At 38.5% G+C, this 24,130-nt stretch overlaps 2 protein-coding genes across 2 annotated transcripts in view; both read right to left on the bottom strand.

Annotated features, from left to right (window-relative positions):
* osbpl5 (oxysterol binding protein-like 5) overlaps positions 1-6,213 on the bottom strand; it is a 47,917-nt gene extending 41,704 nt beyond the window's left edge. Inside the window, exon 1 of the mRNA XM_085461351.1 lies at positions 5,998-6,213. The gene's annotated coding sequence lies outside the window, so the exon portion shown is untranslated. The remainder of the gene's footprint in view (positions 1-5,997) is intronic.
* Positions 6,214-9,006: 2,793 nt separating this feature from the next.
* ptprjb.2 (protein tyrosine phosphatase receptor type Jb, tandem duplicate 2) overlaps positions 9,007-24,130 on the bottom strand; it is a 49,411-nt gene continuing 34,287 nt past the window's right edge. Inside the window, exons 24-48 of the mRNA XM_085465127.1 lie at positions 23,449-23,709; positions 22,818-23,078; positions 21,892-22,149; positions 21,288-21,560; positions 20,747-21,016; positions 20,384-20,647; positions 19,621-19,881; positions 19,227-19,481; positions 18,574-18,840; positions 18,086-18,346; positions 17,746-17,997; positions 17,270-17,539; positions 16,906-17,169; positions 16,390-16,647; positions 15,922-16,009; positions 15,777-15,821; positions 15,662-15,670; positions 15,469-15,556; positions 14,982-15,072; positions 14,630-14,706; positions 14,293-14,427; positions 12,526-12,642; positions 10,946-11,106; positions 10,691-10,826; positions 9,007-10,598 (exon numbers count right to left, since the gene is read on the bottom strand). Coding sequence (XP_085321253.1) covers positions 10,446-10,598; positions 10,691-10,826; positions 10,946-11,106; positions 12,526-12,642; positions 14,293-14,427; positions 14,630-14,706; positions 14,982-15,072; positions 15,469-15,556; positions 15,662-15,670; positions 15,777-15,821; positions 15,922-16,009; positions 16,390-16,647; positions 16,906-17,169; positions 17,270-17,539; positions 17,746-17,997; positions 18,086-18,346; positions 18,574-18,840; positions 19,227-19,481; positions 19,621-19,881; positions 20,384-20,647; positions 20,747-21,016; positions 21,288-21,560; positions 21,892-22,149; positions 22,818-23,078; positions 23,449-23,709 — 4,775 coding nt within the window. The 3' untranslated portion in view covers positions 9,007-10,445. The remainder of the gene's footprint in view (positions 10,599-10,690; positions 10,827-10,945; positions 11,107-12,525; positions 12,643-14,292; positions 14,428-14,629; positions 14,707-14,981; positions 15,073-15,468; positions 15,557-15,661; positions 15,671-15,776; positions 15,822-15,921; positions 16,010-16,389; positions 16,648-16,905; positions 17,170-17,269; positions 17,540-17,745; positions 17,998-18,085; positions 18,347-18,573; positions 18,841-19,226; positions 19,482-19,620; positions 19,882-20,383; positions 20,648-20,746; positions 21,017-21,287; positions 21,561-21,891; positions 22,150-22,817; positions 23,079-23,448; positions 23,710-24,130) is intronic.

Genomic DNA, 24,130 nt, shown 5'->3' with positions numbered 1-24,130 from the left:
CAGCGTCGTGCACCTGAAGTCGAGTGTTTTGACAGATGCATGAAACTATACATGTTTAGACATAAGTTGAAACTGCCGTAATTTTCTTTGAGAGTATTTATTACATAGCGTGCTGCAGGGAAAAGCCTGTTTTAAGGTTTAGGTTTTTTAGCTTCTTTTTTTGTTTTTTAGAGTTAGATGGGAGCATTTATCAATTTAATCTCTGTGCCTTCAACAAAAAGATGAGAGCAAGATTTGTTTACATAAGGACAGAAAAGCGGAAGCAGAGAGGAATGCTAGAAGCAGACTCACATAAACACTGCAGGGCGTAAGGCAGCACAGATAAAAGCTGCAGCAGTGATTCAACAACCTTCTATGAACAGCATAGATTTTTTTTCCCTGCGTGACACTCAATCACTGTTGGAAACCACTGTAATGGCATAAATCATACTATTCATGATCAATAGCTTTTAAAGCAATCTCTCCTAAAAGTGTAGTGTAGTGTCACTTTAAGACTGAAGTCAGATGATGGTCCCGTGTCATGGAAATCACCCATCGTCTCGGACCCAATGTTACTTTGAAAGGTGAAGGCAATGCTTGTTTTGTTGGAGTGACTTGGCATGTTTATCTACAGATGGATGTCACAAGTTTCCATTTAGTGTAACAGAGCCACTTTCCCCCTGTTAACTACTTCATTAGGAAAACAGACGACATAGTAACAGACAGAACGCTAACACTACTGATCCCTAAGGCAAAGCTGTAGAATTACATTAACAGCTATTAATGGATTTGTCTGGCACCAATAAAACGCATGTCATAAAAACATCAGGCAAAAATTCAACACCAATATCATCCTGCCAGCACAGAGGATTGTGATAACCCTATAAAGTGGAATTTGACAAACTGATGACGTAACCAAGCCTCTCAGCAACACCTCATTTGTAAACAGAAAAAAAAATGCTGTGTTAAAAGTATGTCCGAAATCTACAACGGCCCTGCAGTAAACTCAACACAGATGCTTCAGCTTATCCCAGAAAACTACAGATTATCAGCGTCTGACATGGGCAGCGCACAGTGCCAATCATTTTCAATGACGGAACAAAATCTCCTTACGAGCCCTGCCACTCAGAAACAGCCGTAAAACAAATGGAGACTTTTAAAAGGATATTGCATCATAGTTAATGTAGCTCATTCACAAAATCAAACAAAAACATTATGAGCGGAAAGTCTGAATAGCAGTAGCTTAATCCATATGGCTGCTTATTATTTAATAACAAAACAGTGAATGTATTCCATGTCAACAAAACACAACAGCATCTATAATGGACACTTATTTTAAATAAATCAAGTTTTACACCCACAATATCCACACAGCACACTGGGCCCTAACCAAAGCTGTCAGCATTTACACAACCACCAACTCCATGTAGTAACCTATAGAGAGGTGGATATTGATTGCAGAGGCACTAGCTACTGCGAGAATACTCGTTGGCAGTCTGTAGAAAGCTGAGTGGTGGATGTATGGTGTCAAACCTGCTCTAAATACAGACACCTGCTGGTCAGTTTCCTTGGAACAAAGTAAGAAGTCACTTTCTAAGGGTCAGGAGGTCAGTCTCAAATGCGTTATTTCTTTGTGTGTGTGTGTGTGTGTGTGTGTGTGTGTGTGTGTGTGTTGGATAAATCAAGCAGGAGACACGGAGAGAGCCCAGAGTTTTAAAATCCTGGCTGTCGGTTGTTAAATCATATAGCAAAATAATTGGAATGCACTGTTTGATACACAATTCATCAAAAAAAGAGAGAATCTAGTTTTCAGTTCCACATTTAAACGTCATGATCGTGGTTTCACAAGCCTTTGCCTCACTCTGCAGGGTTGATTTCAGATCAACGCAAAATGCCATTGTTTCCAGACCTGTAGGGTGTTTTACTCAGTGTTAATATTAGAGGAAATAAAACCATAACTGCAGACATTTACAAATTACAAATTTATAACAGAAGTCCCACTGACTTTTACATAATAATATCTGAGCAAACAATGTGTGCATCTGGATAAAAGCGTTACCCATGAGGGAATAAGAAGACATTAAACATTTTTGTGTTTTTCTGTGCTCACATAAATACTTTTTCTTCTTGGAAAAAGTGACATTCTGTGACAAAAATGGCCTGTTTTAAAACATAAATGTCAGCTAGCATCTGTAAAGTAACTTGTGATGAAAAATTCTGCCGGGGAAGAGAATCTTGGAACAATATGGGCTACTAAAAGTGCGTTCGCTCTCTAGGGGCAGAGAGGAAAATTCAGTATGGAGCAGTATTAGCCTAGATTCCCCCAGTAGATGTCGGGGAAAGCATTTAAATCTCAGAGGAACTGGAAACAGCACTGAGCCACTTATCAGCCCTGGAATAGGACAATTCCACTTTGAAGACCAGCCAGATTCAAAGTAGCATTTTAAAGGGAAGAGTGTGTTTTGGAAAATTGCCATTTAGATACACAGAGACAATCAGGATCAGAGAAAATATCTGATTTCCAAATAAAAACAAATAAAGCAGCGATTAGCATTTAGACTGGAAGACGGAGAGGACCTAGCACCCGTCATCAACGCCTAGCTGGCTTCTCCTGTGGAGACTGATCTACAGGATGCAGTGAGATGTGGTATTTTCTGCATATCCTTCACAGTACAGCATGGAAGTTGGGACATCTGTTGCTGTGTCTTCCTGCTAGAAAAAGCACTGATAAAAAGCAGGACTATCCACCCACAGAAAATGACTCAAACGGCTCTTTACTCTTTCCTTCTTTCACTGCCACTCTCTCCCCCATTTGTGTTTCACAACAGAGCAAAGCCACAGTTCTAGTTGATAGGCTTAGGGCCCAACACCATTAAATATCACCACCTGATTAGAGGAAGGTAGACTGTCACATGACGTGTCAAGGCTTTGGGTGTCAACAGATCAGCGCAGAAAAGCAAATGTGATTTTTGTTTTTCTAAAGTGGAAAAAATTGTATTAAGCGTCAATCTGATGAGCGGTGTTAGACTCTATTTAAATCAGATATGCAACAAGACGTGGTCTCTGTTAGTAATGATTTCATGACCTAATTCCACTGCCCACGTAATACTAATGACCTTCTCATGCTTGCCATGGTCCTATCTCAGCTATTTCCACCATTCATAGTAGGACATTCTGCAGTAATTCAATATCAGATCAATTTTTTATCTGATGGTGAATGACGACAGTGCACGTTAGACGTTTATCATTCTATATAACCCTCTTTAAAAGACTGAGTCCAGTGAATGTGCAGACCCAGAAAGGCTGAAGCAACAAAGCAAATAAAGAAGTAGAGAGTGTGAACAAGTGACACACTTTAAAACTGCCTCTTCGTCAAGCTCTGCAGCAGTTGGCGGCCGCTTATCGGGGCCTGGAGCCTGGGGCTCGCTCGGGCCACTTCGGAGGTGGGGTGCCCCCGGCCTCTCGGCCTGGGGCTCGGTCACTCAGGCGCAGCTGGCTGCCGGCGGAGCTCACGGGCGCGTCACTGCAACTCCCCCTGGCTTCTGCTCCGCGGCTGCTGAGTGAGCCCTCATCTGGGACTCTCCTCAGCTCTTTCCGGGACAGTGGCGCGGCTGCCCCTCTGTTGGTCTTCCTTGGTCTCTTGTGTTCTGGGGGCCTCTGGATGTCTGGAGTTTTGATCTCCTCCACACCTGCTTCACGCCCTGGAGGACGGGGCTGTGGCCCCCCCACACCCTCTAGCAGATTATTACATGAAGGAACCTTTTAAAAAAACAAAAAACAAACGCGTCCATGCTCACAGGTGTACACACGGGTGATCACACCCACAAACTACACCCTTTTTGGCTCCTACCTCAAAGCACACTGTGTTCTGTTGATCTTATGTGCTGCACAATAATGTTTAATATTTAGTATTTACTGTCATATTCCCATATATCATTGTGATGTTGTTTATTCTATTACTCTTGTTCTCTTCTGCTTGCTTTCTTTTTTCTTTCTCAGCAGGTGATTGATATATGCATTTTTTTTTCTCTGCCCGTTCTGTTGGTTTTTGTCTTTTGCCCTTCTCCCCCGTCCCTCTTCTCAGCTGTTTCTCTTTCCCTCTTTCTTTCTCCCCTTCTTTCCCCCAGTCAAGTCTGTCCCGTATTCAGTAAGTGAAAATAAAATAAACAATAAAAGGTGAATCAAATGGACCATTACGGCAAGGCTGGGATGGTCAGTTTGGTAAAGTAAATCCGTTGGGCATCTTTCTTTGCCTTTAGACAACAATTCTGATGGCAAAAGAGCCAAACGGGACAGGCCAAAAAAAAAAAAAAAAAAAAAAAAAAAAGCTCTGCAGCAGTTTCCCACATATTATCTATTTTCACTTCAACCAAGGGTGAAACATTCCACTAAACCCTTTAACTATTAACTAAAGTGCACTCCAGCACTCCAGTGTTATTCTCATCACAAGCAAAGCCAGACTCGACATAATACCACACAATTAAAGATGGATGAGACAAAGTGGCAGTGAAAAGCCTCCACAGTTAGTCATCATCTCATCCAGATCAAATGCCACGAGTATCGTTTGACCCGCACTTATTTTTTTAAAAAGCTTGAAGAAACTCATGATCTTCTGTTTCTTAAGCTGCACTTTTTTCACAAACCCCTAACATGTGCACAAATGCCAATGTGGATCTTTTTAATTACTTTTTATTGATATTGCTGTGGGAGGAACTCCTTTCAGAAACTTCAGACAATTTAATGAGAACTACATGACGGAGCTGGCAACGTTCTCAGCGTGGTCTTGTAAACAAACAAGCTATGTAATGAAGTCTGTGTTTCTGAGTGACCCCAAAAAACACTCTGTTTTGGCATTTCTGCGCTGCAGCATCTGACTTGTCAATGAATGTAGACTGGCACCAATGAAGGAAGCGCTCATGCATATACTGATAATCACCTGTTTATAGATTTCTGAAAACAAGAAGGCATTTTCTAATGTAAGTGGCCAGTATTTATATGTTGCTTTTTATCAGCTTTGCTTGGGATTACTTTTTAAACTTGCAGAAAGTAGGGCACCTAAACATCTGTTATTATGAACCCCAAATTTGGCAATCACAGCATTTAATTTCTTGTCAAATTAATATGGAGGAGGCGTGTGTCGTTAGATTAAAAAAATATTTAAGGTGAGTTTCAAAGCGTTCTTTGCAGAAAACCCTACCTGGCTTTTACAATGTGTTCCTGGTGAACCCATGAAAAAGGTTACACGTTTGGTATCACACTTGCAACAGTGCAGCCGGCCAACGCTGGCGAGGTCTTGGACTGTCCTGCACATATTTGACATTTAAATGTCTGCCAGCCTCGTCGCTCTGCTTTGAATTATCTGCACTCTGCAGTAAAGTCAAAGCAAAACGTCGCATCCCACGTGGGACATAGATGATACAGAGACGTTACAGACTGCTTGATTAATGACTACAGTTAATACTCCTATGATCCTCCGCCACATGTGCTTAACAGCACAATAACACGCATTTTTCATTTATTTACAGTTTGTAACAAAAGCAAGTGAACGCAACACTGTAACTGATTTAACATAAAAGCAGCACATACAGGTACGTGCACTCGCTTGTTGCAGCCATCCTGGGCATCGGCGGGGATCGTGGTTGCTATGCAAACGAGTGACAGCAAAGCTGCAGCCGCATGGGGCACGGGCTGCTCCGCTAACGTGGCGATGAGGGGTTTACTTGAGGCAACAAGCTAGTAAGGTTAGCTGCTACCCAACGAGACGGCAAACCAAACACTCAGAATGACGTTACTATAACCACTGAACGAATTCCTTCATATGCTGCGACGATGAGAAGACTAAAATTACAGCGTGGATGCCACGAAACGCGCAATTTTTTCCCTCATTTTGTTATTCAGCGCTGTCAGAGCTAACTAGCAGTTAGCTCATAAAACATGGGTTAGTTGTATAGATACAAGTAACGTTGACTAAAAATAGCAAGTTGTGCTTAGCGGTGTGCTGTAGTAACAGAAACTCACTCTTTGTCGATCAGGGAAACGATCATGCACTTGCTCCTAAGCTTCTTTTCCAGTCCAGCGTCATAGCACGGTGCTGTATCGAGACAGCTAGGTGGTTTAGGGGGTCAGTAGGTGGGCTGTGACGGACGGTTGGAGAACAAGTTGCTCGGTTCCTCTCAACATGGAGAGTGCGGAGTGGACTGGATCATCTGCTGCCCGTCACACACAGGGAGCTATGGCGCCACCTGTGGCCGTAGCAGCGTACAACACCAGCTGCATGTGACCTACAAGATAAACACCGGCACACATTTCCGCTTCAGATTCAGTTTCACGTCTGCTTACATTTACTATTGTGGAAAACGCTTGTACACAAACTGGGACCAGTCAAAACGGACAAACAAAACTTCATAAGTGAGAATTTCCTACTGACATATACATTATGTTTTTAATGAAGTGTATTACATAATGTAAACATACTCCATGTAGAAAATAAAAATATACAATCATAAAATAAGTTTACATGCAATATCAGATACTCTTTAGGCAGCACACTGTTCCCTGCCAGTGTATGTCATTTTGTTGTAGTAAAATGACAGATGAAGACTTTTACTTTTGCGGGGTTGATGTGTAGCTAATTTCATGTCCCAGAGGTGGGCATTTGAAGTTCATCCAGATCACATATTGGGCATATTTTTTATAAATAAAAATCTAAATGAAATTAGAAAAAATAAAGTATAAGATCTATACATGCTAATCTGGTTCGATCTCAAATCTAGAGTCTCAGTTCATCAAGATGTTGCAGAGAATTTTAGCATTAAATATTCATATTAGATAAATGTAGATAGTAAAGATAAAGACTCTCAGACTCAGTGAAGTGTTCATATAGCTTGGCAGAAAAATTATAAGAGCAAACATTTTCACACAATTTTTTTATTATAAATGTATAATTCATATTTGCACATACAGTTAGGTCCATATATATTTGGACAGATTTCCCAGAATGAAATTCAAATGAAAAAACTCAAATGCACCTTAAGTGTAGCCTTTCAACTTTAATTTTTTAGGTAGAATAAAAACATTGCATAAAAGTGTGAGGAATTTTTTTAACGCAATCCCTTAGTTTTAGGGTTTCAAAAGTAAATCGAGAAATTAAAAGACTAAGAATAAAAATTTCATTTCTAATACTCGAAAGCCCTTTGCTGGTATTGAAGCCTGAAGTCTTGAACTCATGGAAATCACCAGATGCTGGGTTTCCTCCTTTTTAATGCTCTGCCAGGCCTTTACTGCTGCAGCTTTCAGCTGGTTTTTGTTTGTGGGCCTTTCTGTCTGACGTTTAGTCTTCAACAAGTGAAATGCATGCTCAATTGGGTTAAGATCAGATGACTGACTTGGCCATTCATGAATATTCCACTTCTTTGCTTTAGCAAACTCCTGGGTTGCTGTATGTTTTGGGTCATTGTCCATCTGCATTATGAAACACCACCGAATCAATCTGATTGCATTTAACTGGATTTGAACAGACAGCATGTCTCTGAACACCTCAGAATTCATTCAGCTGCTTCTGTCCTGTGTCACATCATCAATGAACACTAGCGTCCCAGTGCCACTGGCAGCCGTGCACACCCAAGCCCTTGCACTGCCTCTGCAAATCTAGCCTAGTCCAACCTAGCCTTTCTATTCTTGAGACTTATGTGTGGCTTGCAGTTGCAGTGGAACTCTGGATTTACTTTCTTGCAGTCTTCTCTTTATGTTAGACTTGGATATTGATTGGCCACTTGGTTGTGAAGGGATTTCTCTTGACCAAGGAAATGATTTTGCCATCATCCACCATAGATGATGGTGGATGATAGACATAGACATCCAGATCTTTTCGTGTTGCTTGGTTCACCAGTGCTTCCTTTCTTTCTCAGAATGTACCAAACTCTACATTTTTCCACTCATAATATTTCTTGGATGTTTTTTTCTTTTCTTTTCTTGCATTTTAAGGATGGCTTGTTTCACCTGCACGGAGAGCTCCTTTAACTGCATGTTGTCTGTTCACAGCAAAATCTTCCAAAATGCAAGCACCACACCTCAAATTAACTCCTAAACCCTTCATCCAATATCAATGTGGATACCCTCAAATGAAAGCTGGGAGTCTGCACATTATGTCCATGTCCATTAACTATATTCGGAAAATGTCTTAGTAAACAGGCAAAAAGCAGAACTTATGTCCAAATATATATATGGACCTAACTCTAATCCCTGGTCTTTACATAGAAATGGCCATATTTAAACTGTAGTGAAAAAGAGTGGTCTAGTACCTTTGCCTAGATCAGATGACAAATATTTCATTTTCTCTTTACTGTTGTTTTATATTCAATTTCAGAGACGGTTAGAAAAAACATCCTAGTGTAATCCATTATGGTGGATTTGTGGCATATAAGCATTTGAGGTCTTTTATTATTAAATTTGGATCACCCAGTTATCTTTTGTTCTATTTTAATTTTCCAATTGCAGGTCAGGATTTATGTTCAAAATGGGGCATTCAAATGCCAGATCTACTTTTTAAACATCGAACTTATGGACCTGAGAGGCATGAGACAGAAATTATGTCGGGAAGTGGGGGAGAAAAAAGTAGAAGCCTGAGAAACTGCAGGCCTATTTAAGCTGACATGCTGAAAAAATCTTACATTTGTAGAAAAACAATGCTGTGTACAAAAAGTGGTCTTTTAAACCACCTCAATACTGTACAAAGTCTTGCAACAGAAGGCCTGATGTGCTGAGCTGTAAAACTGTCAAAGTCTCCTTGTGAAAAGCTTTTTCCTTACAAAGTAAGAAACAGACATGGTATTATTTATTCATCCGTTGAGGGTGCACTTATCTACCTGCAACCTCAAATTGAATAATTCAAAGGTGTAACACTTCAATCCTGCTCTGTAGCATGCAGTCATGTATTGTGTTGGTCCTTTTGATCCTTCCATTTGACTCAAACAATTTGGAAACTATATACATAATGAGTTTATCAGACATGCTGCAGTAGCTGTGACACAGTGTGCAGTTTGTTTATTTTCTGAGTGATGAGCTTTGTAAATAGATCCAAACTCACAATTGTCCAGAGGTAACATTAAAGCAAGCATATGAATCTTTAATCATATTGAAGCTGAGGGATTTAAACAATAAGAGGAGAATTACGCCCCTATTTTCCAGAATTTATAATATATATAATCCCATTTCATATGACAGGTTAAAATGTATACAAAATTTGAATCCTTGCCTTTTTCTATATATATTTTCACATTGTACCATCAAGCATCATATAAAATATCCTAAAACCTTAGTAATTATTATACATATTTTTCATTTAAAACCCAAATGCTTAAAATAGCTTTAAATACACTATGATAAAATAAAAATACGTTTTAAAAAATATCTACAGGCGTACTCTTTTACTAAATTATCTTTAAAAAAGTAAAGTATCTGCCTCATGGAAAATCCTGTCCTTTAAGCCTGCACTTCTCTGGCCATTTTAACATCACAGTATTTCCATACAAGGATCGGTTATGTAGCAGGAAGTGACATAACATTACAGTTTCTGTGAGGAATGCACAACGTAGAAAATAAGGAAAAAAATGGACTAAGTTCGTCAAAGTACAAACACCATAGATGCTAGGAACATGTTTAGTTTAATTGAGTTCCTGAGCTTTTTATTGAGGCAAGTAAAATTGCAAAAATAAAATTGTAATAAAAGTATTGTATGTATAAAGAAATAATCCGAACAGTCTACAAAGCACTGGCCAAAATATTAATGCTACTGAAAAAAACATCTCCATAGTAGACAGTGTAGAAGACAAATGCATCCAGTGCATTATTCACAATACAGTGCATACATGTGCAAAAGGCTCCTTCATTTAAACACATTGCAGAGTTCATGTTGGCTTAAAATATGCACAAACAGACAGCTGAATTTCAGATGTCTGTCTTTTCCATTTGAAGACATAAGAGTGCCACCTATTGGTGAACTGGTGGAAAAAACTCTTTAAAAGGCACACTGTCTTCATAACAGCATTTGTTTTATACAAGGCAAAGGTTATTATAAGTTTTTCCTGATCAAAAATACCTGTACAGCATCCATCACACTACCTGAGCAAAAAGATCTAATTATCAGTGAGTCATATACAGTATTAAGAAGCATTTATAAAACATCTGAGCAATACAAAAATATACAATTATAGCAAAGTGTCCAAGACACATAATCCATTATTGCAGCTCTACGTACAGTTTCGTCCACTGTCAACATTCATAAATCGTAACAAATAAATATCAAATAATCTGAGTTTGAATCCAGGAAGCTAGATGACTGTTATCAAAAGCCTAAAAGGTATAAAAATAAATCCAGGAAAATGTGCTCACAGCCTCTCCTTCACAGATATTTGCTCAGTTTCTTTCTAAAAGTGAAGAGAGATGGAAGAACTGATGGACTTCTGGGCCTATGAGTTGTGGTATCCGTTTTTGGGAGCCCCCTTTTTTGGGCCTATATTTTCATAGATTGCCGCGGTGTTTTGGTAGATTAGATCCACATTGGTCCCCGTTCTCGACCGGATGATGTCCAAAGCACACTGGTTTAAGAACACATACTGGTCCTGCACATATGTCAAATGCAAAAGTTCATTGAGATATGGCATATTACTCATCACGTCAAACAACACACTACAGTGAATGTGAACATTCCTACCTCTGTCTGCACCATAAGCGGTCGGTGCATGCGCAGATCATGAACAATGCCGAACACATCCACTGTATTTTCTCTTTCAATCTGGAAAATCAGTCTGTCTATGGCTATAAAGGTACCTGTGCGCCCCACACCAGCACTAATCATAAAGAACATAGAAACACAGATATATAAATATATATATATATTTTTTTGAAAACAGGTCACACTGGATAAATACAAAGTTGTGAGTGTATTTGCATGTGTGCTCTGTCAAACCTGCAGTGGACCACTGTGGGCGAGTGTTTTGAGTACTGGTTCATGTGCTCTCTGACTAAATGTCTGAAGCTGATGAGGAGCTCTGTGGTTTCTGGTACCCCGTGATCTGGCCATGCTGTGAAGTGGAAGTGACGAACTGTTCGGGTTTCTGCTGTTTTCACCTGAAGGACAAAACAGCGAAGCACCTCAAAACAGCTGAAGATCCTCAAGACACAATAACACATACTAGTGATGAGAATTCCAGCTCTTTTTAGAGAACTGGCTCTTTCAGCTCGGCCCACTATAAACAGCTGGCTCTTTCGGCTCCCAAGCGGCTCTTTAGGTTGTTTTGTTGCTTTAATTAATTTATTGTCAATAACAATATAAAGTTATGCACAAAATGAATTACTAATGTAAAAAATAGCGGGTTTTTTTAATTTATACATGTTTATTATATAAATATGCTTTTATTTATTCACTTCACATAAAATGTAAAAAATAAATTTTAAAACATATAAACATATTACAAAAAACAACTATTTACAATTCAACTTTTAACTATTTAAATGTTCAGCTTTTTCTGTTTCAACAAATTTAAAGTGAAAAAACACAAAACACTTCAAACCACAACACAATAAAATATAGAAGATGCCGCAATTGCTGGAAACTGGAATTGGCTGGGCCGCGCTATGAATTATGGGATAGGCCGGGCCAATTCCAGTTTCCAACTATGGCGATAGCTACTTAGTTTTAATATTACTTTCTGGCTCACAAAATAAACTTAAGATAAGGCAAGAACGTAGCTGTGTAAACTTCAAATATCTGCTCGGTTTATCAAGACATCACATATTGACAAAAGTGCTCCGACGTTTTCGGACACGTTCTTGCACCAGTTTGAAGTTTTGCGAGTTCATCTTAATTTTTTTTCTCCCATGTCCCTCGCAGGGCTCGGTAAGAGAGAGGGAGGGTAAGAGAAAGGAAAAAAATGAATAAATAAATAACACGGCTCGCGATAAGGAGCCGGCTCCCATCGTTCACTTCAAAGAGCCGGCTCTAAGACCCGATTCATACTCGACTGATACATCACTACCACATACCTCAAACGGTAACTGGACAACATGACAAAAATGTGTTGCAAGGATTTATGTTTTAAAGCAAAAGCAAAAGTGCCTTTTTACAACAATCAAAGATACAAAGTATTAGTTATATAGATGTAAACAGAGAGAACTTCAGTCAACACTGACCTTGTTATTACCATAGATTTGTTAAGACATTGGAAAGTTTAATAGGTAGTCTATTTTGGTTGCAGGACGCCTACTGTAAACCATGTTAAATATTCAGGGACCATAGGGTTTTCCAATCTAAAGGTTTCTCCCTTTCCTAAAAATACTTCTGAAAAATGATAAATATTTATTACAAAAATAATTTACAAATATGGATATATGCTGTATGAAGTATGCTTCCTTCCCATTGTTACCAAATGCTTGGTGATAGGGGGTCGTGTAATTGTTGGGCTTTCTTCTATTATTGTAGTATATTTATCTTTAGCACTGACACTATATAGACAAAACAATATTGAAACCAATGTGAAAACCACTCACATTTTTAATGTCAAAGTCCCTGAGGGTCCAGTCCTCAAGTGTTATTTCAGAGGTTGCTTTTACAATGATGTTGTCACACCGCTTGGTACCAGAACTCCAATACTGCTCACATTTTACCTGGAAAGGAAATGTTTTAGCTTTAAAAAAAACCTGCAAACATTGTAAAAATAACATTTACATTAAAAAAAACACTGTAAAAACATCTATCGTTTCATTTTACGCTATCATTTATTTCGTGGTGTCGCAAAATAAAAAGTTTAAGGCAATATTTTTTCAACGTTTTGTGTCACTGCAGTGGCTATATTAATTTCTTAAAGTTCTCTCTTTCTCTTATATTTAATGTAACCACACTACAGACGGAAAAGAGCATGTTTTTACGCGTTGTCGTAGCAACAACGACGGTAAAACCATCGCGTGTCAGCTTGTTTATTTCCCATACAAACCTTTCACAAGAAAGCTCAAGATCCTGTTGAGACTTTTCAAAATAAACTGAATCACATGAAATAGTTTGCAGAGTGTTTACGGATGAGAAGCTAAAAAGAGCTGTCAGAAGCTCAAAAATAAACCTTAAAACAGGCTTTTCACCACAGCACGCCGTGTAATAAATACTCACAAAGAAAACGGCAGCCATTACAACTTATGACTAAAAATGTGTCGTTTATGCATCTGTTAAAACACTCGACTCCAGGTACACGACGTCCAGCTGTAAACACTTCACGCAAGTCGCCCGAGATTCACAGAATTTACAGAAAATGTTAAAATTTTGTGATTTATATCGTAGTCGGGACGATAGATGTATTATATCGGGATATGAGATTTTGGTCATATCGCACAGCCCTACTAGAGCTACAGGGGAACATCACATGACTGTATAGAGCGTTATTAAATTTATTGCCAATGCAATCATATGGCACATTGACTTCTGAGGACATTTTAGACGGCACTCATCATCAAAAAGGTTGCCGACCCCTGGTATAGATGGAAACATATGAATAGATCACAGGGATTCTAACTTTTTCCTCAGCTGTATTGTTTCATTCTTGGCCTCTATTAGACTCATTCTGAATGATCAAAATAACCCTCGTTTATCTGACACCTGGTGTTGATACTACCCATGTCTTAAACGGTGTCCCTTCGTGGTCACGTTCCCTTTATGACAACTTTCTTCTGATTAGCTGTCCATTGCAAACAAAAAGTTTGGGCAGCAAGTGGGTGGGATTACTGTGGTCACACTGATATCATACAGGTGTATAGAGTGGGGTTATGCAATCCTGCCATTAAATTACAGCTTACATCCACCAAGATCAGATGATTGAAGTAGCAGCAGGAGAGGAAGGGGGAGAAAGAGGCAGTCGCTCCATATATGTATATCGGTTGATAAGCTTAACATGGGAATGCTTTAACATTTACTAACATTCAGAGATGAACTTAAACACTTGCTCTACTTCTCTCTGGGATAACTTCCACGGAGATGAAATGCCGGGTTCCATGCGAGGCTCCAAATGCTCAACCAGATCACCAACAGGTCTCGCACGCCACAGCCGCTCTATCACGTGCTCCAACGTGCTACGGTTATGAGCTGAGTTATGCCACGTCGCAAGTTTTGTGAGATTTAAGGGATCGGATTACATTTTTTATTTCTCTCCAATATTCGATACAGTAATTTAGGTCAGTATTGGACCGATTCAGACACGTAATATCAGATCAGTCTATCCCTACTGTAAACATGCTTGTCCTGCTAGTTGTGGTGTTTTTGTTAATACTCACTCGTCCCTGTTCATTACAGCGTGTCAGCATGACCAGAGTCTGCACATTCTTCTCCCAGATCATCCTCCAGAAATCGTTGACCGTGGTGGGTAAAGGACCTTGAGCTGCAATAAACTCCTTCCTCGAGTTGTAACCCTGCCAAATAAAATGTGAGCTCAACCACATGAAACAGCAAGTTGGATTTTTCTGAGACGTTTTTCAAAGCAGAGTTTACATGAAGGCAGAAACGTTTAACAAATGGCAATGTCAAGAAGCAAAGTTATATTGCTCAGTAGGATGCTTGCTGATGCTGCAATGACTGTGGCAGAGAGCTGCCTCAAAAAGTGTCAGTACGCACCGGCATGTAGTTAGCATTGATGTAATCATCAGACGGACTTCCATGGAGAATGGAAAGTTTCACCCTAGAAGAGTCATCTAGGAGGTGAACAAGAGGGTAAATGAAATGTAAGAGATGAAATTAAAGGGAAATGTAATGAGCATGAAAGGAATTAAAAATTATTATTGTTAAAAAAAAAAAGTATTAGAAATTATTTTCCTACACTGTTATGCATTAATAGATGCATGCTATTGTTTGGTTCAAGGCACAAACTAAAATGGTAGCAGATGCTGTAAGGCAGGCAATGATATTGTTTAAAGAGTGAGGGTGTTATGGTCAAAGCAGCAGAGATGGATTTGTTAAAGTGACTCACATGGAAGCACATTGTTGTAGCGATTCTTAGGCTTGTTCTCCACATTCAGTGCATGTAACTTTGACTGAGCTGTGCCAACAACCTTCAGGTCCTTTAAAATACAGAGAAAAAAAGTTGGTGGCTACATGTGGAGTACCAGAGAAGCAAATGAAACTTTTTCCGGGTAGTTTTTCTTTTTTTTGCCCTTTGCATTACATTTCAGTATTATTTTGGCTCATTCTGGTAACAGTAATTACATTTGATTTTGTTTCAGTTGCACCTCTCCAAGATGAATCTTTTCAGGCAGCAAAAAGCTTTTGGAGCACTGTAAGTAATACTGTAAAGCTGTACCAGGAATGATTTATTGCTGTTATACTGACATTGACACTGGTGAGTGTGTCTAGAACACAAATTGTTAAAATAAGAAATAAAAATAAAATTGTTCTACTATGAATAAGTATATTTACAAATCAAGAGTCAGTTAATATATTCAGTTTTGGGGATTTACCTCAAATTCTTCTGCAAAGCCACAGTTGGAGTCTGCTCTCTGCTTCTTGTAATAAGCCTCAAAGTCCTCCACACTCACGGCCACACTTCTGCTCAAACCAAAGTTTAGGCAAGAGTGATAAGGTGCTTTCAGGAAAGAATTAATATTTGGAAGATATGCTGAAGCTTTGAGAGTTAAAAAATGTTGTACTTACACTTTGGCTCTATAAAAAATGCAAAAAAGAAGAATAAGTAGCAATTAGAGGAACAATTGTTGTCTAAGTATATCATACATACAGTACAACAAAATGATAAAAATACAAATTTTACCTTAAAGATTCAATCTGGATGTCTGGTGATTCTTTTTTGGCTAGCCTATAGGAGCAGATAAAGTATATAAACTGTAAATATAGAATTTATTCATATACACGGATATTTAATGAACATGTTTTTATCACTGGTGATAGTGGCAAACCTTTTCCAGTAGATAATAAAGGCGATGAGGACACTGAAGAGAATGAGAAAAACTGCTACTGATACAGCAACAGCAATAGTAGTGATAGCTACAATGTTTGGAAAAAATGTAACAGAGAAATGAAGAAAGATTTCATTAGGCAGTCGTAAAATTAGAGTCGTTAAACATCCTTGGATCAATCTGTAGTATGAAACTATTGTGTGTGACACCATTCGATTGCACCTAGCTAGCAGAATTTACTGGCATGGGCAGCTCTTTGATAAAAAAAATAAATAAAAGTGTACTATCAACTACAGCTCAACCAATAAAAGCAGTCACAGACAAATGAATGCATAGATGTTTTTGAGCACCATTAAGGAAAAAGGATTTTATTAGGAACTGGTATTTTCTATAAAAGGCTTCTCTATGTATCTCAAACTCTAGTTTTTAAGTACATTAGAACACTAATATTATTACACAAAGCCTTACCTATGCCTGTTGAGCACTCGCGATACACAGGAATGCTGGGATTTCCATGGCTTAGAGTTATCACAGTCACATTATATATAGTATTGTGGTTAAGGCCAGAAATGGTATAATTGCAAGATGCAGTTGCACTGATGTTGTTTCCATTTACAATCATCTGGAAGCCAGTGTGTTGGCCATGGGGTGTGGTACATGACAAGATGATTTGTGCAGTATTGTCGTTTGGACCTTGACAGCCTAAGATTGTCACTGGGCTTGCATCTGTAGCATGAAACAGAAATAAGGAAAAAACAGAACACCTCTAATGAACAAATCTGTCAGTTCTATTAAAGTATAATATTTCTATCAAATATCTAAAGAAAATACAAAATCTGTTTTTGACAAAATTTTATTTGTCAAAAACAGATTGTTCAGTTATCTTGCACTGATATTGGTGATAGTGGAATCATCAAAATTACATTTTTCACATGTAAAAGATAGGTGACAAAATTTTGCAGAATTATTACTTAGTGTCCGTACTTGTGCATTTGGTGATCATTACTGGTGCACCCCGTGTTTCATCAGAGGTCTCTGTGGTGACATAAATACTGTAGCACTGACCAGGTTCCAGGTTAATGATAGTATAATTAGTTTGTGTAACTATGAGGTTCTGCATTTGGGAATTAGTTTGATTCCAGGACAAAACGTATTTATAGCTGTTCTTGTAGTCAGGTGGATTGGTCCAGTTGACTGTGATGTATGTCTCTCCTGGAGTGGCCGTGAGCTCCTGCACTGCCTGTGGTCCTGTCAGACATTAGATATTAAAGTTAATTCATACAGTAATAATGAAAGAGGAGACTGCCCAAACTTCTCCAATACTTCTTTACAGAAATGAAAGCCTTACTTGTTGTGACCATGTAGACATAAACTGTCTCACTCTGAAATCCCAGTTCCCCCACAGTTTTCACAGAAATGTTGTAGGAAGTCCCAGAAGACAGGGAAGAGATGTTCATTCTGGTGTTTGTGGTATTTGTATTGTTGGATTGCTGGGATGACGTGTAAGTCAGCAGGTAGTAGAAATTAGCACCGGTCATCAGAGGCGCCTCTATCCATCGAGTTTCAATGGAGCTCGTTGTTTTATTCAGGATCTCAATCGTCCCAGGAGGGTTAGGGACTGGAGGAAGGGGGATGCAACATGTTACCTTATGTAAGTGCTCACTGTTTTAATTAATTTTGTTTTACAGTTGTTTAGTGTAGTGTCAAATTAAACTTTATCAGTAACAGCTCAATTCTCAAAACCTGCTGAAGTAAATAAAAACATACATACATATTAACATAAATGTGACTACACTCAAAATTGAAGACATTTATTCTACTCACGAGTGGCGTTAGTAACAAGTTCAGATGACGCATTGAAGGGTCCACTTATTGTGGTTAACATGACGCTGTACGCTCGTCCAGCTGACAGGTTTTCAAACTGATAGGATGTATTCAAAGAGTTCAGGGATTGAATAGTTGTATTACGTATTAGCTGCAAACTGTAATGCTCCACATTTCCTTTAGGTTTCGTCCATGTCACTGTGATGGAACTATTCGAATGACCTGAGATAGTGGGCTGTACTGTCTCGGGCTCTGTTGATGTGATGAGAGAACAAAGGATTAAAACATGTCAACAATGATAGTCTGACAAAGAAAACTAGAAAGGGCAGCTGAGTCGTACTCGTGTACTGAGAAGTGCAGACTGTTTGTCCTTCAATGCCATTTGCTGCCATGACAGAAACACAGAAGGTACAGTTGGTCCCAGGGTCGAGGCCTGAGATCTGTATGGTTTCTTGTCCCAGGGTGTTGTTTTTGTAGGCACAGCCTGATGTAGCAACTCGATATTTATAGTCAGCCCTGTACTCAGCTGGCTTCGTCCAGTTCAGATTTATAGCAGTTGTGTTTATGGTTTCAGCCTCCAACTCAGTAATACCGTATGGCCCTACAAACACAGGAGGAATTATTATTATTATAATAACAACAGCAGTATTATAGGGACATGAACAGCACTTTTCTTATAACAGCTCTCTTTCACTGGAATAATGATAAACTACCCAAGCTCAGCTTTTGATGGTTGCTGACTTTGGTTGTTTTTGCTGATTTAGTTTGAGTTTAGTATCGTGGATTTCCAGGAGAAGCAGAAATTCTGACAACATATACTGTACATACGTGTGAAGTAAGACACTGTCACAGGATCTGCCTGAGTGCCATCTGCTGTCAGTGTAGTGACAGTGAAGTTGAAGTTGCTCCCAGAACGAAGATTTCTGATTGTTGCATTTGTTATGTTCACATTTAATTTGTTTACAATAACATTGGACTCGTTGGTGACCTGCACCCAGTAAGAGTAGCTTAATTTGCTCTCCTGCTGTGCCCACACCAAGGTCACTGCATTTGTAGTTATTTCTGTCTGAGTCAGATTGGATACAGGAAATGGTCCTGAGAAAATGAGACAGATGAAAAACCTGTGATTGCTGCTACATGTTCCTCACACTCAGAGGAAAAAGCAATACGATAAATAGTATTAACAATATTACTATTTTAGAAAAAGGACGCCTGCATTACATCTATGCATGTCGTACACAGACAATTGATTCCAAACATTTTAAAATCTGTCTGAATGACATTTTGTTGTCACTACATCCCAAAAAAGTAAACAAAACAAATAAAAACAAACAAACAAAAACAAATACAAAGTGTACCAGTCAAAATAAACTCTATCCTTTTTCTTTCACTCTGACAAACTCAATAAAAATAAAATAATTAAAAAAACCAGGAAAATCCACCATAACAATCACAATCTCATCAGCTGTATGTCTACTCACTGGTATAGTTTACTGTTGTCACTGATGTACTTTTATATCCCATCACACCCACAGTAACAACAGAGATATTGAAGGGGCTTCCAGATGTGAGGTTTCCCAGCAGGAACCAGTTGTCTTTTGTCACAAAGGTGTTGTTAGTGGTGGTGACACTAAAGTTGTATTGATTGTGGTTCATGTTCTGTGGAAGGGCCCAGGTGAAGTTGATGGAATTAACAGTCTGAGATTGCACTGTGATGGAGCCAGGAGGGTTGGGAACTGAAGAAGGAGAAGGATTTGATTATTTGATTGATTAATTCAATTAATTCAAACAATACATGCATTTTTAAAATAGGTGTTGATAAAAAATGCTGAATATACAATTTGAGGTAGAAGTCAGATTGTCAATGAAACTCACAAGTTGCGCTGCAGACAGGTGAACTGTTACTCTGAAAAGGTCCACTTTTGGTGATCAACTGGACACAGTAGATTACTCCTGGTGTCAAGTCCACAAAGACTATGTTTGTAGTTTGATTGTTTACATCCGTGCTGTTCACTAACTGTCCAGCACTATTTAGCACAACACTGTAACTGGAGACCTTCCCTGTCACCAGTGTCCAGCTCACTGAAAGGCTAGTTGTGGTTCCTACGGCTGTAATGTTTGAGACTGCTTCAGGCACTGGAAAAAAAAGAACATTCAAATTAAATGAACATTAATATTGGACTAATAGGGGCTGAGTAGTAACACAAAGAAAATGTCGACCAAATTACTTGTTTTCTGACCAAAAACATGTTTAAAGATTTACTTTTAGAAGTTTATATACCATCACTAAAACCCTGATGATGTTATATTTTGGCTCGGGGTTGAGACCTTTCACAGAAAGGATAGAAACTAAAGAGCAAAGGTATCGAGCTAACAGCTACTGATTGTCAAACAGGGAGGAAAATTTTTTATGAAAATTGTAGGCTTCAGCTTTACTGAAGCTTCTATATCTGCCTGCGGTGCCTGGAACTCTTTTCTCTTATCAGTTCCCCTTTAAGAAAAAAAAATGCTATCCATATAAATAATACAATATCACATATAACCAAGCTCTGACAGTCTGTTGGGGATCACTATAAATTGCAAGATGGATTAGGAAGACTTGACTTTGAAGCACATTTCAGAGATTTTTAAGACATACTTGTGTAACTCTGTGTATTTTCCTCTGTGGATTTGACCCCTGCTATAACTGTGAACACAGAAAATGTGTACAGCTCTCCAGAGGTCAGATTATAGAAGGTGTACGTCTCATTCTTTGTCAAATCATTCTTTATCTCGCTGCCACTCTTTTTTGCTATGACCAGGTAGGAGTAGGAAGGCTTGTAATCATTTTGTCTGGACCACGTTAGCTTGATGGAGGTCGTGGTCACACTCTCTACTGTGATGTTGGTCACAGGTTTGGGCACTGTAGAAATTTTCCGTTTGAAGTATTCAAGTGACAAAACACAGACCAAACAGCACTGATACTTCAACAGTTTGACTGAGTTTATATCTTAGTTCTTACTTGTGTAACTGAATCCCTTCTCCACCGTAGATTCACTTCCTTCTGCAGCTTTTGTTCTGACTGTGACACTGTAGTTAGTTCCTGGGTTTAGATTCGGTACAGAAATGCTGTTATTGGTGATGTTTGTTGAGTAAATAAGTCCTCCTGTGTCATTGTAAGTGTCAACTAAGTATATGTAATACGATTTGACCCCCAGTGGATTTGACCAGTTCACATTTAGTGAAGTAGTAGATTCAAGGCTGACTATTAGATTCCTCACTGGGTTTGGCACTAAAAAAAGATGACAAATTGGAAAACGATGTTAAACAACCAAAGTTAAATGATTTGCACTTATTACATCAAAGATCCATATTACATGTCATACCAAACTCTTCACACCATATTTCCTCTCTATATCTAAACAATAAACTGTCCAACACTAACACTCATATTATATGTTGATTAATATGAATTGTTCTTAGGTGCTAGCCAGTAAAACCATGCATTAAAAACAGACAGTCTGATGGCTTTGGGGTTTGTTTGTTTTTTTTGTTGTACTTACAGGTAAAAGAAGAATTCTGAACAACTGTGCTGCTTAAATTTCCAGGTCCAGTAGTTTTTACTGTTACAGTGTAATTGGTTCCAGAGTCAAGGAGTGAAAGCAAAGTGTTATTTTGAGTGGAAGTTGTGTTTTGACTGAGACCACCCACAGCCTGATAGGTGATACTGTATATGATGCCTGGAGCTCCAATCATCTCATCAGGTGTTGCCCACTGCAGCTGGAGTGAGGAGTTGCTCCGGCTACTAAAGATGATGGACCCAGGAGGTTTGGGAACTAAAGGGTACAAATAACACCAAGTTGACATCTTAAGTCATTTTGCTCATTTAAAGAAGTACAAAACAGTTTAGTCCACTAAAAATGTAATAAATGAAGTATACTCCTATAGGGTGCCAACCTTTATCTACAGACACAGTTACAAAAGGGATCAAATAATTTCAATGTGATGGTTTTTTGTAGTTGTTGTTTTTAACTGTTTAGGTGTTTCTGCATAACGCATTTGAAAAATAGCAAATTATGTTAGAAGCATTCTAATGGTATCCACAGTTGTTCTCAGGGTCTTAAAAAACATGGTGATGAAGAAAAGATATTAGGTTGTTGGGCTTACCAGTGGCAAATGACACCTGGTCAGATGTATTCCAGAAGTTTCCAGCAAAAGCAGTCACTGTGATATTATAGAGTCTCCCGGGTTTTAAATAGGTAAAACTGGTTGTTGTGGCCATTGTTTGACTGGAATTTGTAAACACTAAGTTTTCATTGGATATATTGACCTGATAATAACTAATGTTTCCTCGAGGCAAAATCCAGCTGATGCTTAAGGTGTTGGTTCCTTCTGTAACACTAATGTTCCCAGGCTTTTCAGGCCCTGTAGAATAAAGATGTACATGGCATTTTAATAACACAACAAATATCCAAACGTTTGGACAGCTATACTGTAAATATATTTCAATTTCCTTCACTACTCGAAATTATGGATAAGGCATAAAGTGTGGAGCTTTAATTTGAGTAGGTTTATATTAACATTTAAAGAAGAAGTTGATTGATTTTAGTTGTTTCATTGTTTAGGGGAGTTTAAAAGTAACGACACAAGCGGCTACTTGACTTTGCAGTTTAAGCTTCACCTTCATTTAAGTAATAAAAATTAGGTAAAGACAATCTGACTAAAGATCAGCACTTGTACAATCTCATCCTCTGTATTATTCAGTCTTTTTTATTTTTTTCTAGCCTATATTGCAAAAAATGTCAATACAGAAGTTTTAAAATATCACCCTATTAAAGATAAAACTATAACGAGTATTGGAGCTGTTACTCAAACACAGAGTGAGCACAACTACAGCTGTTATATGAGGACACATCGGTGAGAGATCCAACCTTCTCACTTCAAAGGGCTTCTTCTTCTACATCTGGATTTCTTCTTCTACTTTCCTTTCAATTGAACTAATCTTATGACGATAGGAGACTCCTTATTTTACCAGATATCCTCAGCAGACAGTCACTAATTCACAGTATGAAAACATTTAAATTCTCGCTTACTTGTGTAGATGGTGACAGTAGCACTCTGTCCTTTAGTAGAACCATCACCAGCCACTGCAGTGACAGTTATTTCATACTGGACACCAGCAGTCAGGTTAGTAATGCTCTTAAACGTGTCACTGACAGTTACAGAGGCACTTGTTCCTCCACCTGTCCACTGTACTATATAGAAGGAGCTGTTTCCCACTGGTTTAGTCCAGCTCACAAAAATTGACGATGTTGTGACGTTGACAGCAGAGAGACTCGTGACTACTTCAGGCTCTGAGTGGAGAGTACATGAGGAGGAACAAGAAAACAAAACAACAGTTAGAACAAGAGCAATAAGCAGTGACTGCAACAGGTAAGAACCAAGAGGACTGAATTAAGAAAGACCTGAGAGGATATGTGAATAAATCAAAAACTTAATTTGGTAAAAAACAAACAAACTTGTCACTCATGGATAAAAAGTGTTTTTAGATTTGAAGTCTTCCTGTAAAAAGGATTTCATTAATTTTTGAAGTAACTGCTTCACTAGAAAAAAAAACTATCCTAAAAAGCTGACAAATAATAAACTACAAGATAAAAAATGAAACAGTGACACAGTACAGAGCACGAGACCCCAGATCAGAAATGGTCATACACTTCATCTTACTTGTGTATTGAGAACGTGTTGCTACGTCACTTTGTGTATTGTTATCTCCAGCCACTGCTATGACAGTGAAAGTGTAGTTCACTCCAGGAGTCAGCTCAGTGACATTTACTTTAGTTTCAGTCACAGTCTTATTCATGTTTATTGTTCCATCTGTCCACTCTACTCTATAGAAAGACCTTTGACCCTGTGGCTCAGTCCAGTTCAGAAATATAGAGGATGTCCTGATGTCACTGACAGTAAGATCATTCACTTTTTCAGGTTCTGTGAGTTACAGAGAGGTAGATGCAAAAATAACAACACTAAGATTACTATAATTTCAACTTTAGAAAATTACACCATCAAATATGCTGCAAATTTAGTAAAGAACACCTAAGGGACAGCGTTTGGAAAACATTGATTACAAATTCATTCAGATGTTGAATTCCTGCACATCCTGTTTGTATACAGTGAAATTAACTCTGCAGCTCCCGTAGTTTGCTCATCACCAGCCACTGCAGAAACTCTAAATCTGTACTGCATACAGGCAGTTAGTGCACTGATGGTTATTTATGTGTTATTCACACTGTGATTCTCATTTAAATGTCTATCTGTCCACTCTACAAGATAGAAGCAGCTGTTTCCCTCTGCTTCAGTCCACTTCAGTGATACAGAGGATGTTGTGAAAGCAGTAACACTGAGTAAT

This window comes from Copadichromis virginalis, linkage group LG7 (genome assembly GCF_057382275.1).
Source record: "Copadichromis virginalis isolate Kocher_CV1m ecotype Utaka linkage group LG7, C_Virginalis_male_GT1.1, whole genome shotgun sequence".
Classification (NCBI taxonomy): Eukaryota; Metazoa; Chordata; class Actinopteri; order Cichliformes; family Cichlidae; genus Copadichromis; species Copadichromis virginalis.
Note: the sequence above shows the minus strand (reverse complement) of the source record. Positions and strands in the feature narration are given on the sequence as shown.